This window comes from Struthio camelus, chromosome Z (assembly GCF_040807025.1).
Source record: "Struthio camelus isolate bStrCam1 chromosome Z, bStrCam1.hap1, whole genome shotgun sequence".
NCBI lineage: Eukaryota > Metazoa > Chordata > Aves > Struthioniformes > Struthionidae > Struthio > Struthio camelus.
This window is the reverse complement of record NC_090982.1, coordinates 56162412-56181184: the sequence shown is the minus strand read 5'-3', so window position 1 is coordinate 56181184 and position 18773 is coordinate 56162412. Positions and strand designations below refer to the sequence as shown.

The 18773-nt window shown below is 35.9% G+C and overlaps 1 protein-coding gene across 15 annotated transcripts in view; it reads right to left on the bottom strand.

Annotated features, from left to right (window-relative positions):
* Positions 1-18773, bottom strand: part of LOC138060871 (myocyte-specific enhancer factor 2C) — a 566075-nt gene that overhangs the window by 52479 nt on the left and 494823 nt on the right. For all 15 annotated transcript variants that reach the window (XM_068926650.1, XM_068926647.1, XM_068926651.1 and 12 more), the window contains one exon: positions 14812-15015. In XM_068926650.1, the coding sequence (XP_068782751.1) occupies positions 14812-15015 (204 nt within the window). The remainder of the gene's footprint in view (positions 1-14811; positions 15016-18773) is intronic.

The window sequence follows — 18773 nt, the reverse complement described above, 5'->3', positions numbered from 1 at the left end:
CTCTTTTAAGCCACATTTAGAATGGAAGCAATCTTTAAAAAGACAGGGTAGGAAAATGGTCAACAAAAAGTGTTCCTGCTTAGCTACGTTGCTTTGCTGCCTACCTGAGAGCTTCTGCTGAAACCATAAAGTACAGAACATGCCCTGCTGCAATTTCTTTCTTGCAAGGAAGGATCTTGTGACAGGAAAGGGCTATGAAATAGGTCCAGTAAAGGATTTAGGCACCTAGAAAGCTAGATTTGGCAATACTTAATATTTAGGCACCTGACCTCCAAAGTGGAATTCACACTGTGTTAGGATCTGAGGCTTCCTGTAGAGGGGACAGGAAAAGTTTGGTACTGCAGAATAGGATCCAATAAATAGACTGTAAACAATATATCACTCTAGATGAAAAACAGAAAGAATTCTTTAAGGAAGGAACAAAACTGAGGTCTCTGTGCTTTTGATAGCCCACAAACACCAGCAGTGTTTTCTGACTGTTTTGTGAAAAGCGTGATCCTATCTTTGTGTGTTGCATTTAGCACACTCAGAAAACACTTGCCAGGGACATCTCGTTCATACAGGACTACAGTGCCCGGATCTTTGGGGACTTAAACAGGGAAAAGGCTCTCCATTTATGGCCAGATTGAGTTAGTCCTGAGTAAGCACAGAACTACAGACACCTAGGAATCCTGAAGATCAAATAGCGAGGTCTCTCACCAAGCTCATGCTTCCAGATTAGACTTTTAGTTAAATAAGCTTATTTGCCACATTTCAAAGCTTATGTTTAGTCACTTATGTAAAACACTTTCAGATATAGGATGGAAAGTACTGAGTACAATTATGAGTTTTTGTTCAGGAGTTAAACACTATATGTGGGATGAGGAAAAATTTACATGTGAGAAAGCAAGCTTCCTTTCATATAGGCTACAAAAATACAGCTTAAATGCTAAAGCACATACTTAGAGCTCCTGGTGACAAAAATGTAAAGCTTCCATTTTATTGATATGTGTTCGAACATGCTAGAAGTATGTAATAACTAAGCCTTGGATTATTACAGTGAAAGTATAAATTATATGTTTTTATGTTTGGTTATGTTTTAGCCATGATTCTATTGTAGTAAGCTAAATATACTTTAAACACCATACACTCCATTAGGAACTGCTTCTTTGTCAAGGTTTTGATCTCTTTTGAATCAATCTATAGCAGCTGCATGTTGTTTAAAATACTCTTATTGACTCTTCTATAATTTGCTTTCTTTGAACAGCCTGCGTGCTGTAACGTTTGATCAAAGAAATAAACGTATACTTTAACAACCCAAAGTAAAGTGCATGCACATTTTTTATAACAGTGCACTATAAAATGTAATTATAGTTGTCTATAGATCACACAGGATGATATAAATAAATGGGTTTGAGATTTTTTTTAATGCAAGCCTATCCAATATATCAAAGATTTTTCCTTTTAACACCAGTCTCTATCATGCAAAAGCATTAATGAGCCATTTCAAATAAAGATGATGCAACTTCTTTTAATAGTATATTTACTCCTTCATTAAGTGGTAACCATATTTAAAAACACCCGTAGCAAAGTTAAATAAGGAAAGCAAAACAACCTTAAGTTGTGGGTTTATAAAATAATAACATAAAGAAAATGTTGATTTAAACCTCCTTTAAAGACTGTTTTTTATTCAAAAAAAGAATAGATGCTTAAGCTTTAGCTACCACAGACGTTCATCAGTCCTGAACTATGGACATTAATTCACAACTGATTCCTACACTTGTGATTATTAAAAATGCAGAACAATAAAGCATATGTGTTTGAGGTTTTATAGTCCTGCAAATTTGGTAACTTACATTTATCTCATTTGTCTTTTATATAAATGAACATATAGAGGTCTCTCTGAATTCACGACAAATGGAGTCGAATCAATATCAACTACATAATACATAAAGGATGGATGCAAATTTTATAGCACACAAATAAATAATTAATTTATATCCGCTTACTGTAACAAGGAAAAAAAAGTCAGCATATTTTGAAGTTTAACAGAACTTTTGCCAGAACTATAAAAATTGTGGGAAGGTGTCTGAAGAACAGACAGCGTTGTCTGCGTGCAGTCCAGGGAAGGACAGGCTGGAGGTATATTCCTTCATGCAGTATGGAAGTGCTAGGTACTCTGCTCTGAGCAATTAAAATGCCAGCTCCCTAGCAGAAGGAGTGAAGTAAGCAAAAAGCCAGGATTGGCCGGACTCTTTGTCCCCCCATCCTCTCTGGTGTTTCTCGATGAAGCACCGTCTGTGCAGTGTCTTTGTTCCTCAGGAAGGGGGGTTACTGACACTGACACTGCTTCAGAAATAAAGCTGTGATTCAGCCAATGTTTGTGAGAGCGTTCAACTTTTCTTCTTGTCTCACTGTCTACAACAGGACTTCTATGCAAGTTTGTAGGAATAAGATCTCTCCTAGTACTGCTTGCTACATTAAGATGGTAGACCCTGTCGAACTTGATGCTTGTGCTAGGAATCCTAAGCAGAGGATTCTGAAGTCAGTCAGAAGGCTCTCATTGCCCACTCTGGGCTTTAAAGCAAGGCTCTAATTAAACATGAAGGACTGACTTTACGTATCAGAGCTTTTTAGCATTTTAATAGCACAGGACTCTTTTACCTAATAAAACTATGAGCAGTGGCTAAGGGTCCACATCTGGAAACACTTAGACACTAAAAAACTTTACTCATGTGTAAGTGTATGAACGGTGCATCACTTGCTGATTTTACAAGAAACTCAGTGCAGTGCAGTACAATCTTCAACACTGGTTTGACTGAGAGCAGTTGACAGCTTAAGGGATCCCAGCATAAGAAAAAAAGTCCTCAGTGAAAGGAGGGCAAGTTCAGTAGTTTGCATTAAAGATAGCAGTGAGGTAGCAGAAGATACAGTATTTCTACACTTCTGATTAATATTCCTGTGCAAGAATTCAGGTGAAAATTCACATTTTGTATTTACCTTACAAAACAGAGATGTCTTAATGATGAAAATGAAAAATGGGTTTGGTCACAAAAGCCTTTGCCTCTGGAACATAGCTATAAGTAGCTCACTATCTAGGTTGAAAATGGTAAGGCAGGGTAGTGTGTCCTATTTTTCCATGCTTGCAGTGAAGATACAATATGAGAATTCAGCCTTGGTAATTACTAATACACCACACAGACACAATTACACCCTGTGTACTGCATAAAGGAATCACTTGTGGTCTGCCTCCATTACAAAGAGCAGTAGGGGGCCAACATGCAAGAAGACAAAATGCTTTACAAGGAGGAAGGAGACCAGAAGAGTCGATGTACCCAAATACAAGGACCTTGATTCTTTTTGGAGTGATTTAAGTCCCCTTCCATCAATTATCGTCCTTTGTCTCCAGAGCCTTATCACAAGCAGCATTACAGGAACTGAACAAAACAATACTTAGGCCCAAATAACCCTGTGAACTGTGCTGACATTTCCACACCCTGTTGCTGTGTTTGACCAGGTTATTCAGATTTTTAAAAAACAAAAAACTCCATACAGAACAACAACAAACATTCCTGCTTTAAATAACAAGCTCAACCCTTCCTGGTGTCTTTTCTCCCTTCTAGGATTACTGATAGCTCACACTACAATACCACAATGATGATGTGATATAAAAACCTTAGTAGCACAAAAGAAGATTGACACGACAGCTTTCCGAATGAAAAGATTGTGCTTTGCAGAGTTCTCAACAGTTTGGCTTTTTTTAAGTTAATCTGATCCTTCCCATTCCCCCAACCCCTTGCCCAAATGTGAGTTCTGGATAAAGAAAGAATTACAAGTAAGAAACCTAACTCATATGTGCATTTCAAGAAGTCCTCTGCAGCTCAATAGTTCCATTTCTCAGTGAAATAAATCAGCTGTCTACTCATTCACTTTTACTACTCAGAATTGGAGTAATAAATTTTTCTTAGGGACACGTGAAGTTTTGAGGGTACAGTCATAAGTGTGCAATCAATGAAAAGCATCTATTTTTTCATTCATTCACACCAGATATGTAAAATTTCATGGTATTTCTTAACAGGACATTGCAGTCATTGCTCATCTGAAAATAAATTTAAAAACATGTGGAAAGTTAAAAAAAAAGAACCTCAGGAAAGTCAGCTATTTTTGACAGTAAGTCAGCTTCTGTGAAACAAAGCCTTGTCTTTCAGAAAGTGTTTACGATCTATGAGAAAAAAAAATATATCCTTGGGCTAAAATGTTTATTGGCACCTAGGAGTCTGAAGAGAGCAAGTCAGGCTTGTGGTTTTTTGAGGGCACTTTATCATCGCCTGCATTCTCAAAGGGATCTGTGAATGAATAGAGCTGGATTACTCAGCCTTCTATTCCACGCCTATTCCTCTCCATTTTCCTTGGCAAGACTGAGAGCCAAGCTATTTTTAGTTAGGCAGTTTTCTATTTTTAGACAAATATCAGTTAAAAGACATTTGTTAGGAAAAATTTAAAAAAAGAAAAACACAAAAGGGGGAGGGGATGAGGCTTCCCATCTCATATTATGAAGCAAGCCCTTCAACCTGTATCTCCAGGCGTTTCAGCTGCTTCCAATCTTGGAAAAATAAAGAAAATTCAGAGTTCAGGGATTTAAAAATAAACCTACCCTCTGGCAATCAGACCAAAATACAACAAGCTGTTACTATGTGAAACAGTGACTACAAAAACAAAGAACATTCTCCAATGACTAGATTGGGATAAAACTTTGGAGCTATTAAGTTATAAGAATGTTACACAGACATGTAAGATTTTTCCAGCTTCTCAGCCAGATATATCATGTTTTAGAGAAAGAAACAGTCATCTGTGAAATAGAGCTAGCTCTAAGAAATACAGATTTAAGTTTGACAAAGAAGGGAATCACCAACAGAGTTTGAAACACTTTTATATTACGCGCATATTTTTTATCTTTATTCTCATTGCATTTTTACAACAATAGGGCCAAAACATATCCTAAGATATTAAAATATTTTTAACTGATTAGTAAGAACAGAAGAATAAAAGAAAAAGAAAAGTAGGGCCCTGACCAATAGTAAGGATGGATCCTCAGTCAGTCTAAAGAAGTCTAGAGTTTCCTGAAAATATACACAAAAGCAACTTTTGTTCTACTAAATGCTTCAGACCAACTGAACTTACATTCATTCTATTTTTCTCTGTCCCTATTCTCTTTTTCCAGATCATGGAAAAATAATCTATCAGGTCAGCTACTTCACTTTCATTTGAGACACTTTAGGATTACAAAATATTTTTCATGCCAGCCAAATCCTTACTGAGAATAAATTATAGTGAAAAAATGGCCATTTTTGAGAGAAAGCAGCACAAAATAACTCATTATACAAACTTTCCCTTAGCTGTTATTTTTCACATACTGGATTAATTTCAAATATATTCAAAATAAAAAGAGAGTGTCAAAACCTGACTTTTCTTCTTATAGCCTGTAGAGCATCAAAAGACTATTGGTTAGGTGTGCTGTGGAGTTATGAAGGAGAGCTTAAACAGTTGCCTGGAGAAGGAAAGATATGGAGTCAAAATCTCATGTGTATAAATATGAGGAAGGGAATAAATTGTTGTCTACTGGATTGTAGAGGGACTACTTTGGTCAGTCCCATTGACTGGGACAGCAGTCCCTCTGAGGGACTACTTTGGACAGAACAGAATTGGCTTGCAGTTTTCCAGATTTGAAGTTTTTCTTGACGTCTTATAGTAGCTATTATTTACTTAAAGCTCAAATTTATGGAATAATAACACTGCATCACATTATTAGCTTTTGTTTAAAAAGATGTATTTCTAAATTATTTGCTTGCAAAAATGAAATTAATATTGATAATATGGAGAATTTAAAAAATGTTTCTGAAAATTGGATTTCACCCCCCTCCCAAGAAGATCTTTTTCTACTAACCATGGTTAGGAAAAATATAGAAAAAGCTCACATGAAGACATTAGGTTACACACACATCTTCCAAAGGCTGAAAACCCAGAAGGCAAGCAAACAAAGACCAAAGGAATATTACAAAAATGCTCAAGATCTTGAAGCCAATCCCATGATTTTGTCATACATGAGGTTAGCAGTAATGGTTTGGCTCATATTTACTAAAAGTGAAACAAGAAGCAAACATTTAAAAAAAACTAAATCATCATTAAAACAAAACTTGTTGGCCAACTGACCCTGGCCAGTCACCTCCTGGCCTGTGGAAACTGAAAAGAGTAGATGTTTTTTTAACCAGCTGGTCTTCAACCAATTTACAAAGGAAATCAATATTGCTATCCCCATTTTGCAGACAGGGAAGCTGAAGCATTAGGAGATGTGACTTGTCCAAGGTCACACAACAATATTTGGCAAAGCTATTAATAAAATCTAAGTCTCATGAGTCCTTGTCCAGGGCACTATCCAATAGACTGTACTGTCTTCAGATCACCCTGAATAACGTTTCTTACATACAGGTTTACTTTCTATAATGTCCCAGATCTTCAGCCCATGATAGATGAAATAATTCTGCTGATTTCAACAGCTGAAGAGCTGGCTTGATATGTATTTCACAGCTTGTTTATATGCAGTATTATGTTATGATGACAAGAGAAGAAAATACACTAAACTAGCTACAACAGTTGCCTTACTTTTTCTAAAATGAGTACATTTAGATAGTTATAGGGGCTTATTTACTACAAATATACAGATAAGAGTCTTAATTGATATGAAGAGGCTTTCAGAATCTAATTAACCTCCCAGCTAGTCATTAGCTCTATGACCTTTAGAAATAATTGACAGAAGGGATTTTTCCCCCCTTTATCTCATTCAGAACTTCCTTGCCAAGTGTCTAATCCTACAAGTGCTACAGGGCCCACAGCACACCTGTAAGAATTGATAGGATAAGGCCATCAGTAAAACAGGACTGTAGCAGTCCTCTCAGGCACAACATACTGCCCAAGCAGCTTGTCACATGTGTGCAGCCCTTGTCACCTGAACGCTATCCTCATCATCTCCAGCCTTCCAATATACTAAAGCTGCACTAGGTTTTAATTGGCAAGTCCGTGCATTATCCTATAGATTTAGTAGTATTTCATGCCTATTAACTTTCTGTTGCTGGTCGTACTAAAAGCCTATTAGAGTTTCAATTCAAGCTAGTTCTTCTGCAAAGCAGTGGGAATGTTCATTGCTGTTTATCATTTGTTGCATATTTTCATCATATGCCTTTTTTGAACAGAATGCTTTCTTAGCAGTCAATAACAACAACAACAAAACAGCAAAATTACAAATCTCACCATCCTATGTGACTTGGTATTACTTTGTTCCCTACCATCCTAATCTTAAAGCACGCAAAGATGGCTCTGTGTGCTGTAAAACACAAAAGATGTGAAATATGCAGGAAGAATTTCACGTGTCCACAAACTAAGTTCTTTCTCTTGGAGGAAAATGCTGTTGCAATTGGCACTCTTCCCTCCAGCTTATGTTCAGTTTATTCTCCCTCACAAACTACAGGAGTCCACCAGGGAAGGGGAAACGCTCTGCAATAGGTAAGTTCATCAGCTAGATGAACTAGAGCTGCAGAAGAGGTATCGTGCTTTGGAAAACAAATTTAAAAGACAATGCTAAATGCTGATTATCTTTCAAAAAGAACCTATAATTTGTAATTATTTAAAATTGTGACTTAAGTCTGCAAATTAGAACTACTTTTTTTTTTTCCCCCATGTCCAACTAGCAAGACCATCATAACAACCTTAGGATAATTAAGTCTCCTAGAGAGGCTCATGCTAATTCTTGGTGAAGCCCTCAATATCACTAAGGGCAGGAGATCACCCAAAGTAAGTTTCTCCAAACTCACCCAATTTCAGTGAGAAAGGAGAGGGGAAACAGGATTGGGGGGGGGGGGCATCAACTGTAATGGAAACTGATAGTCCCTATGAGTCAGACTAAAGAAGCAGCTGGAGAGACAAGGAGAGAACAATATTTTGACGCTCTTTGGGACAGAAAGATGGAAAAAAAAAGAAGTACGTACTGCAGTGCAAGTGGCGGAGATTAAGAAGGATGAGACTGAAGACGTGAAGATGAAAAGATCCTCAGAACTGGTCAAAAGATGGCCCTCAGTAAGAGTAGGTTAAATATTGCTTGATGGACAAGGACTGAAAATGGACCGACCAGAACTGAAAATGATCCTGATGTGCATCACATGGAGAATCATGTTATAGTATCATCATAACATCTTATTTTGGTACCTGTTCTTACTGTGCCATGTCTGAAGTAGGGCTGTAAGTACTTCAAGACAGGACCTGTGTTTGTCTATTATGTGTTAGAAAACAGCAAAATACAGTTAGTTTTGAGCAGGTGAGCAGAGAGGTGGGTGAAAGGACAAATATTCAGGTTCAAAAAACGGTAAGATAATGTATACTTAAGAAGCCAAATGAGTGTGAAGTTTTATTGAAGCGGTGTACTATAGCAGCTGACATCTTTCTATATGTAAAAGACTATGTGAGGGAGCTGGAATGCTTTCTAGGTGTAAAAATGGTTTAGAAAAAAAAGGAATAGTTCAAGTTAGATGCCAAGAAAAGACAGAGTTAAAGGCAGATAGCAAAAGAGACCTTTCAGAAAAGGCAAAGACACTGGGGTCATGGAGGAGTTCTTGTAAGATAAAAGGCAGCTGCAAAGATCATGTGGTAGTATGCATGCAAAGTAGCAGTTTTAAGGAGAGAACTAAAGTTTGGAGAAGATCTGCTGGGTGATCACCACTGAAGCATAGATTTATATGTATAATGAAGCTCAGTTAGGAAAGAGAAAAGTGGAGGAAGTTTGCATTGTTCCTCTGTTTTCTCTACAAATGATTAGTGGTTTGGCAGAGAGGAACGGAGGAGGTGGATGTGTGTGCGCCAGAAAACGGAAGAGATGGTTCATGGGATGAATTTGAAAGGGCTGACCTAATAGCAGAACTTGAGTTAAATGTAGTGACCACTGAATCAGCAGAGGAATAGAAGCCAGTTGGAGAAAGGTGGAGAATAAGAGCAGCAGGGTCAAAGAAACTGATGGACTGGAGGCCTAAAAAGAGCTCAAAGATGAAGTGGTTAGTAAGTTGTGGGGGAATAATTTATGTGCATGAGCAAGGATCAGCGTGTCAGACTCAGTGTCTAAGAAACAGAATCAAAAACTGGGCTTAGTAAAAACTTATGAGAGATCTGCTAAAGCCAAGAAAGTAGCTGATGCTATGACATGAAAGAAGTGACAGGGACGAAGGAAGGGACAGAGAGAGAGAAAACAAGCAGGAAATTTCACCTTAAATTGGCAAAAACTTGATGGCTTAGCTGAAGAACCACAGTAGATTTCTGTAACATGCCTAGGACTGTAATTACATTTGCAGCCAAGATGCAAAACAGTTCCCTGTATTTGTAGTCTAAAAAATGCCCCTACCATCAAAGGGCAATGTCCTTTCTCAGCTCCTTAGCAGCAGGCTTACAGTGCTTTGGCACTATTGGTTGAGCTCATATATACTCAGACTATATACCATTTGAATAATAGGAGTTCTGCCCAGCTAAATACATGAGGACAAAGTTATTAGACCAGATAATTTAGAGCAGCCACAGATGAAAAGCAGCTGTCTTATCATGAAATATGAACCTTTGTCAATGGTGCAATACTGACAATCTCCTCCCATTGCTCCTCAGAAGGTGATAAGAAAGTATTGTATTTAGGATAAGAGTCAAAAAGGGCAAATGAGATAAATTGTTACAAATTCTGGATCACACCGAGCCCTGTACAGTTGGATAGCAGAACAACGTCAATTTTCCCAGGTGTGGTGATACACTGGAAATAAGAAACAGGAAAAACATATTAAAAAGTATCATCCAGCCCCAAAACTGGCATTTCTAAATGAGAGTCCAATTCTTCCTGAGGAGAAATAGCATCTATAAAGTATTTTTCACTAAAGATAAAAAGGTAACATTGGATATTAAGACAAGGAAATCAAATAAATATAAGTAGCACTATTTTTTACTCATTATCACTATATTATAGTATATTTTAAGATCAATTACCTTTTTGAATCAAATTAATTAAAATTTCAATATTTTATTTGCATTTTAATTTTGCCATATAAACAGAATAAACCATCTTAGATATTACCATATTTTGAAATCTATAATGTTAAAGTTAGTTCCCTAGTGATGCCCTGATAAAATCTTTATTAAAACCTTATTATTAAACCTTCATTAAAAAAAATCTTTATTAAAATCTTTACTGCACAAAGTAGTAAAGTGGTCCCTGTTTTAAGAACAGTTCAAATTCACAAGGTCTGATTCTCTTCTCACTTATGGTAGTGTAACTGTGAAATTTCACTGAAATAAGTCATGTTAGATCCACTTCTGTTTTATAGAAACAAGGGTAGGATCTGGCCTCATTATTTTAAATGACTGCAAAAAGGCAAAATGCTCTTTTTAAAGTCAGTCATAAAACTCCTGCATTTACTCTTGTTCCCCTTTTCCTCACTGTCATAACAAAATTCTTGCCTAGTCCTATGCAACCGTGCTGACAGCATTAAATGGGAGACCTATAGGATAACCTTTTTCTATGAAAGCAGATAGTAAATGGAAGTATTGACAAACTTCTAAAGACAGAATGAAACTACAGTTGTAAAAACACCATTTCTGTACCAAAAACCAGGTACTAAATGCTACAGGAGTTTCTAATGAGAGAAAATCTATTCCCATTTTAAAGTAAAGAATTAAAAATCTTCCAGTGGCAGATTTTTTAAAAGACAGCTGCTCAGAATGTATTGTATTCCATATTTACATACAGGATTGGGAAATCAGCATAAAGATGAAATTAATCTTTTTTCTCAATGTCCTCAGGTACAGCAAGTACATCTTACACAGATTCTGCTATTCCTTAAAATAGGTTACTATATCCCAGCAATCAGCATGTGCTTCTTAACTGAAGTAAAGTTGAAGGAAAGACTGTGAGGTGAGTGGTTTGGTGGGTAGGGACATAAAGGCTTCAGTTTTAGGAACACAGTTAACTCTAAACAGCGATCTCAGAATGAACCTTTGTTTGCAGAACTAATAGATATCATACAACCTCTACAAAGATTTCAGTGAGACTTAAAATAATTGTCACTTTTGCTGAGAATGAACAGACTTGAGTGTTGAATACATTTTTTTTCTCCTTCAAGAATGTGCATTGCTTTTTAGTTACCAGTGGACATTTGTAAGTGTATTTACTGGGTAATATCTGAAATACATTTAGCTGGTAGATAATTTTTTATGATCTCAAGAACTCAGATATGCCAAATTACACATCAAGCAATTCCATTGTGAATGAGATAACTGGAAAAGACAATTTCAATGATTGATACTACACGTAAATAAAATTACCACATACGTAAAGAAAGTCATAAGATATTTGTTAAAAACATTAAACCAAAAGAGCTCCAAGAATAACACTAACTGAACTCAAAGAGTTTTACATTTCTCTTAATATTAACTACTCTGTTTACATCACTGCAGTAATCAGGACCAAGGTAGCTTTGCTCAATTTGCAGTCATACAAGTATTAAAATTCATTGCAAGACATTTTTCCCTTATTAGATGTATAACACCGTGTCTTCTGCTATTCCAAATAATATATTGTGGCCTGAAGATTCATTTCTTCAGAAATGCTAAACATAATTAATCCTAGTAAACATAATTAATCCTAGTAAATAAATTGAAAATGTCTGATTAATAAAATTAACAAGTTTAACCAGAACTACATGAAAATTCATGTAACCTTTAGATTTGAAGTGCAGTGGATTAAACTGGAAGGAATTAAATACATATTAGGGATATAAACTTTTCATTTTTTTTGAATAGAGATTATTCAAAGAAGTTATAAAATAGTCTAATGACTGATAACTCAATTCTACAACAATCAAAAAGTAACTAAATAGTTAATATTATGCAGAATGTGATCAGAAATTGTATTCTAAATTGAAGGCTAAGACCTTTATATGGTTGACAGTTGTATTTCAAAATTTCAGAAGGCTACCTAAAAAGTTTTCTTTCTATGATTCTGTAGGGAAATCTGTGAGCACAGCTATGTCCTTTTCTTCTGCTGAAATATAGTTATTGAACAGTTATTTATTTGAAAATGATCAGATTTAATAATACTGTCTGATCTTCAGCTGCTGTTGATTGCTCTGGAAGAACAAGATTAAAAAACTTGTAAGTATGAAATCTAGCTGACTGAAAGTGAAAAAAATGACTCCTTACAAGGAAAATAGGTGTAATGCAGTCAGTTTAACTGATCAACTTAAATATTTGAATGTGTAGCAGATTTATATCCTGTACCTAAAAATATATCCAAACTACACCACGAGCCAAGCTATCTTGTAGATCACATACTTCTGTGGGCTTTCTTCCCCTATTGTACCAGTCACTGTCATGTTATTTATCAAGTAAAGGCAGGATAAATTGCACATGTCCTTTCTGCTAATATGGCACTCTTGTTCAAAACCTACACCCTCCACAAGTACTTCTTTGATCCTGAAATGGTACTGGCTTTAGTGTGGCTTAAGCATTTTGCATTACATGCAGAATACTGAAAACCATAGCACCAAAACAATCAAATGACTTAATTCAGAGCTGGACAATACATATGGAAAAAACATAAAAAACTGCACTTGGTTTGGCCTTTTCTGCTGTTTGTTAGATTACTCCCTTTAAATAATATTCATTTCAGTTACCTACTTTTATTTAGCTGCCTTTAGCGGAGTGAAAAGAAAAGAGATGCCCACTGAATTGTGAGCGCACCCACAAAATTACACATTTGCATGCAAAATTGCCTGTCAGCCTGATCTAACTAGGCCACTATTGCTGCAGGAAAAGGATTTTGCAGGTGCAGAGAGTGATCTTTCTGAAAATGCCAAAGCTACAACACAGACATTATTTCAAATTTTATTTTTTCACTCAAGTTTCTTGAAAAAACAGAGTCCTCATGATCGTAAGTCTTCATTCATTGTGAAGCACGTTATAAATCCCTAACCAGTGGCCTAATTACCCATTCCCACAAGAAAGCTTGCAGGAAAGAGTAAAGATATCACAGGAAGCTTTTCCTGCTAAGAATATTCTGGCTTTGTGCCACTAAAAGAGGGCAGGGGATTGTTTAGGGGATAGAATTTGTGTTCTGCAGAACAGGACATGGGTTGACCAGAGGTAACAGGGTTAAATCCCTAGGGTGACAGGAAGGGCTTGCTGTCTGTAAGGAGGATTTGAAGTGAGAGAGAAAAAGAAATGATGGAGAGGAGGAAAAAATTACATACTTTCCTCTTAGTCCTAACTCACAGAAATTTTTGTTCTGCTGTCAGAACCTCACCCTCTCCTGATGGTGGAGGATATCTGCTGCGAGATCGTGAAGAAGCAAAACAGTATCATCTTATACATTGACATAAGGATAGACAGAAAAGTGATATATATCCCTAGTTCGCAATCTTTGCTGATCCATTGTGTTGTGACTGTGACACCTGGTAACAAGCATAACAACATCTATCAAATAGTATATTTTCTCCATCAAAAATATTTTACATTTAACTTATACACTTAATTTCTTCCATTGCAAGACTCAAATACATGATTAGCCCAGGTGAAGATTCTAAAAGCACCAGACTTGTTTTCAGCAATATCCAGATTATTTAAAAACCTGAAACTAACACTCTTTAAAAAAACATCTTAAGTAATTCAAGTGTATAGGCCAAGGCATTCAGTAGCATTTATGACTGATTTTTCATTGATTTCTATATCTGTAAGACAGGACCTCATCCTTCCAATGTTTTTTTAAATGTTACCATTAGATGCCTAACCACTTAGATGTTTTGAAAATGGGACTTGCCTAAGTCACATAAGCTTTTTTAAAAAAATTTTACTCTGAGTGTTTTGCTATTGCAGCAAAATCTTTAAAAGCTTCATTTATTTTGCATGGCTTGAGCCTTAATGTGGTTGGATATTAAACTGACTTTTCTGTAAATATTAGAAGCTGAAAAAATTGTAAATTTTAATTAATAATTTTCAGCTCGCCCTATTTAATAGTGTACATTAATTTGTTATAATTCTAAGAGGTTTCTAACAGTCTGATAATATTGTTTTGATATCGTTATTATACTTCTGGTAACGGCATTTTGTATGAGAGAGAGTTAAAGCATTTGTTAGATTGTATAGCTTGTAAGTAAATTTTTCTTGCGTTCTGTTAAACTGCTTACCTCTGTAAATAAACAAAAAGCTTCAAAAAAAAAATTCAATCAAATACCTTAAAATAGTGATTCTAAATATTTTTCTTCCATGTCTTTTACCCTGTATTTTTCAGTGCCTCCCAATCTGCGTGCATTCTAACTTTTGGAGTGAGGAGAGAATGCACGCAATGTAATGTGGGGAGCACATCACCGGGAGCTACAACAAGACAAGGGGGAGATTCAGCTGGCAGGTAGTGGCCAAGGCACAGAGAAGGCTAAGGGACAAAGCAGCACAGAAAGCTGGACAACAGGGAGCCACTGATCCCATCGCAGGAGTTTCTGCTGAGTTTGAGAGACTCAGTGGGATAAATTTTACAGCTCACAAAATATATGAAATCCCTCCAACCTCTACTGCTCTTCTGCGCGTCTCATACAACCTCCAGCCCCAAAGCTGTACCTTTTCCTCCCTATTCTGTTCTCCTACCATTATGTCACCTCTCAGATATGTTCTGCGACCCTCGAGAAAGCATGATCAGGCTTCTTGCTTTGGGTACCTCAATCTTGGGGCAAAGTCAAAAAAGAATCCTCACGGAACGCAAAGTCTTACCTCAACAATATCTGAATTCGTTCGACTCTCATGTGGCTCATTGTACTCTGTGTACTTCAGCAGCACTTTGTCCATGTCAGTGCTGGCATACTGGAACAGTTTGTTGGTGCTGTTGAAGATGATCAGAGCAATCTCACAGTCACATAGCACGCTCAGCTCATAAGCCTTCTTCATTAACCCAAATTTCCTCTTTGTAAATGTCACCTGCAAAAAGAAAAAAAAGTCCATCAAAAATCCCTAAGTCAGTCTTTGTAGCCCTTTTTCTTTTCTTGGAAATATAATGTGACTGCTGTAGTCTTTGATTAGAACAAGTTTAGAATGGAAGTCCATAAATATAAATTTAGTTCCAAAATAGAATGTAAGTATCCATCTGTGTGTGTTATGTAACTGAGGAAATATATGTAATTCTCATTGCACAAAACTCAAGCTACGAGTAAAAAGTACGGTGCATTTTCATAAAGTAACACTATGAGCTGTTGATGCTGCATCTTTCTCTCTAACTTCTTAATTCTTATAGTTTTGCCCTTCTTAGACATTGAATTTATACTGCATACATTTTTCCCATCAATATTTTAAAACTGCACCTCAGATGTGCAGTTTTAAAAAGTTTGAACAGAAGGTGAAGTCAGTTCCTATTTTAGATAGTGATTGACCGATTCCATCCTGCCCCCCAGTCCTAGCTGGCTTGATTTTTAGCAGGGGGAATTATTACAGTATTTATATAAATACACTCACAATAGTTTTGAAGAAGTATCTAGTTTAAAAGCATCAAACACACGTTATTTAACTTTCACGTTCTCATCTGAGAAACAAAAAATATAAAGCAAGAATGAAGAACAAATGCTAGCTGGCCAGCAACAAATATCCTCTTTGACATAAGGTCTTACCTATACACAGCTGTAGCATATTTTATTTCATCTCAATGTAGATGCTTAGAAATATGAACTGGCATTTTTTAGTACAAAGGACTCTGGTCATATTATATAGGTAACAATAGGGATGTGCTTAAAAGTTCTAAGTAAGCCAGCTAATGCCCTGAAACTTTATGCAAAACCTAAGTGGTATGAAAATCATCTGTAATTTGTACATAAGTATAATTTTCCGCAGGGGCTGTTTTGACAAAGAATGACCTGCACAGCAAATAAATATGTTTTTTTTTTTTTTCCTTTTCTGCCTCAGCTTACAAGTTCTAATAAGATATGCAGCTTACAATAAGAAACTACCAAGCACTGTTTAAACTAGCTGTATGGTTGAAATTGTTTCTGCTTCTTCTGTCTCTTTCTGCACACACTAAGTGTATGCAATGACTGTTTGAGGGTTTTTTACATCCATTTTCTTCTCTAGCGATTTTTAGTAATAAGAATGTTTAAGATAAAAAATATGGTTTTGCTAAGTCTATTTACTATTAATCAAATTTAACATATAGTGAAGGTATTTGATATGGCAAAGACAGGCACTCAACCAAATTTACAGGTTTGCCTAATCCCACACTTGCTGCTACTAGTTCCTTAATACCCGCAGGTAGTAGCACCTCTGCAATTGGTTTAACACTGAGGCAAGAAGATTCCTCTGTACATGGTTCAGATAGCTGCTGTTTTATCTTGTCACACTCCTAATGCAAGTTAATGCTAACTGCAACCCCAGCCTACCTTAGAATCCCGGCAGGTCATGCCTTGGGAAACGTGACCTATAAGTATTGCTAATCCCTATTTGTAAGTCCATCTCAAAAAGATGAGGCTCTGTGCAATACTCCGAACATTTCTTCTCCTAAATGTATGCTAAATGTTATTGCTCTTATTGCCATTTCAATCTCTTCAGCATCTCTGTCAACATACCCTTAAGAAAAGGTGGATTAGCATTAAATACAATTATTCAAGCATTTAAAAAAAACACTTTCCACAGCACAGTTCTCAAGTATATGTAACTGATAGTAAGTTCTATCTAAATTGGTCTGTGTCAACGGCTTTGGGAACTGGAATGGATAATGAGATAGGTAACAAAACTTCTTTAAATTCTGAAAAATATACTGGTGTTTCAAATACTCCATTAATATTTTCTCTGATTGTAGAAAATTGGGATGCATTTGTTCAGAAACTTTTGTGTGTGTGTGTGTGTGTGTGTGTGTGTGTGTGTACACACACACACACACATATATATATATAAAAAAATAAAATCAGGTTTTAGAAAAGGCTAAATACACAGAAATTAAAATGTACTAACTCAACATATTTTTCTGCATCTAAAACTCTTTTCAATCAACTTTTGACCACCGTGCTGTAGGTGGAGTGTCTCTATACAGTACGGTTTCTGTTGCACAGAAACCTCAGAATTTAGCATGTTACAGCTTCTTACCATCAAAGTACACTCCAGTACAGAAATATCTTTAAAGCCACTGTTTGTGTTTACTGTTAGGTGCTTCTGAACATTTAGAGTAACCACACAGCTGTGCTGCATAGCACATACTTATTTCATAACACTTATCACCAAAATGATACTGGTTAGAGTTCCTTTTTGTGGAAACTGAAAGAAAGGACAACAGATAAGATCTTTCTTTCTTTCTTTGAAACATAATCTTAATTGCTCTGAATTCAGTTTGCTAATAGCTCCTTGATCTTTCTAACATCTTACATTCTGCCACTGTTCATACATGCATGAAAAACAATTGTAACTATTACTGTTTCTATGGTGGCCTGGAATATTACTTTTCTTTTTAAATAGACTCATTGACAGCTTGCACTTTAGATCATTTACATTTGAAGATAATAATGTATTATATATATATATATATAAATAAAACGTATCACACTTACAATAGTTCATAGTTAGGGTCGTAAATTTTGTTTTCAAATGTATGGTGAAAGGTCAGTATCCTCAGGAAAGATTAAAAATATCTTTCAAGCCATTTAAAAATAAATGACTATTACACATAATTTCTTTTATTTGGCTTCATTAGGAATATAAGTATAACTCTCTTCCATACTGCAAAATATTTAGGTGAATAATACAAGTAAATAGCTTCTTTATTATTTAACTTTTTTTTGGTCTCAATTTGTTATGTGAACCATATTCACCTAAACTAAAAGTATCTAATAAATATCATCTAAGGTAACAGAGAATATTCTAGTATTGCAGAAATTTTGCTGAGTGGTAAAGATTAGCATAAATTATTAAAAACATTTTGCCTCTTTTGTCTAGGTGGAAGGGAGCTTGAAAGCTGTGCTGAGGAAGCTCTGACTGCACTTTAACAGTTTTACTTGCACTGACTCAGCTCTGGGAGTGAACAAAACATGCACAATCCACTGAATACAAGCTTTGCAGTAGCTGTAGCTATGGTACCAATAAATCCAGGTAATCACACAGTCTTGCTATCATACACTGCATTTGAATTACTCAGTCACGATAGCATCATTTATCAACATACAATCTGCCATCTTGTCAGGATAGAGTCTTCGGGAGGAAGATTCCTAATAACATAAAAAGCACTTCAGAGACTGAAAGAAAACATAAGGACAGTAAGCCAATTTATCAACATATTTTAGAAAGGATATCCAAAAAAATGCATGTGTTTCAATGGAGTCTGTTTAATATTTAACTTTTTTCAGCAGCAAGAATCAAATCAATACATATTCTTCCCTGCCAACTTTAGTCAAGATATGATTAATTATGCCTGCTGTCTAAACCAGATTTGGAAGATGTTGTTCACTTCTAATTTGTAGGTCTCTCTCAGTTTACAAATTTTCTGCTTTTCTGGAGAAAGGTAGGCAATTTATAAAGTCCTTCTCTCATGGGCTAGGATAATATTTTAGAATGATAGAGTGAGAACTGAGGGGAATGAAAGTAGAGTAGGGGGAGGAAGTAGAAGAGATAAGAGGCCAGTATTCAACTGTCTTTAAAACCTTGCCAAGCATGTATATATAAAACACAAGGTGTAAAAGAGTAACACAGTTCCTAAACACTTTTAT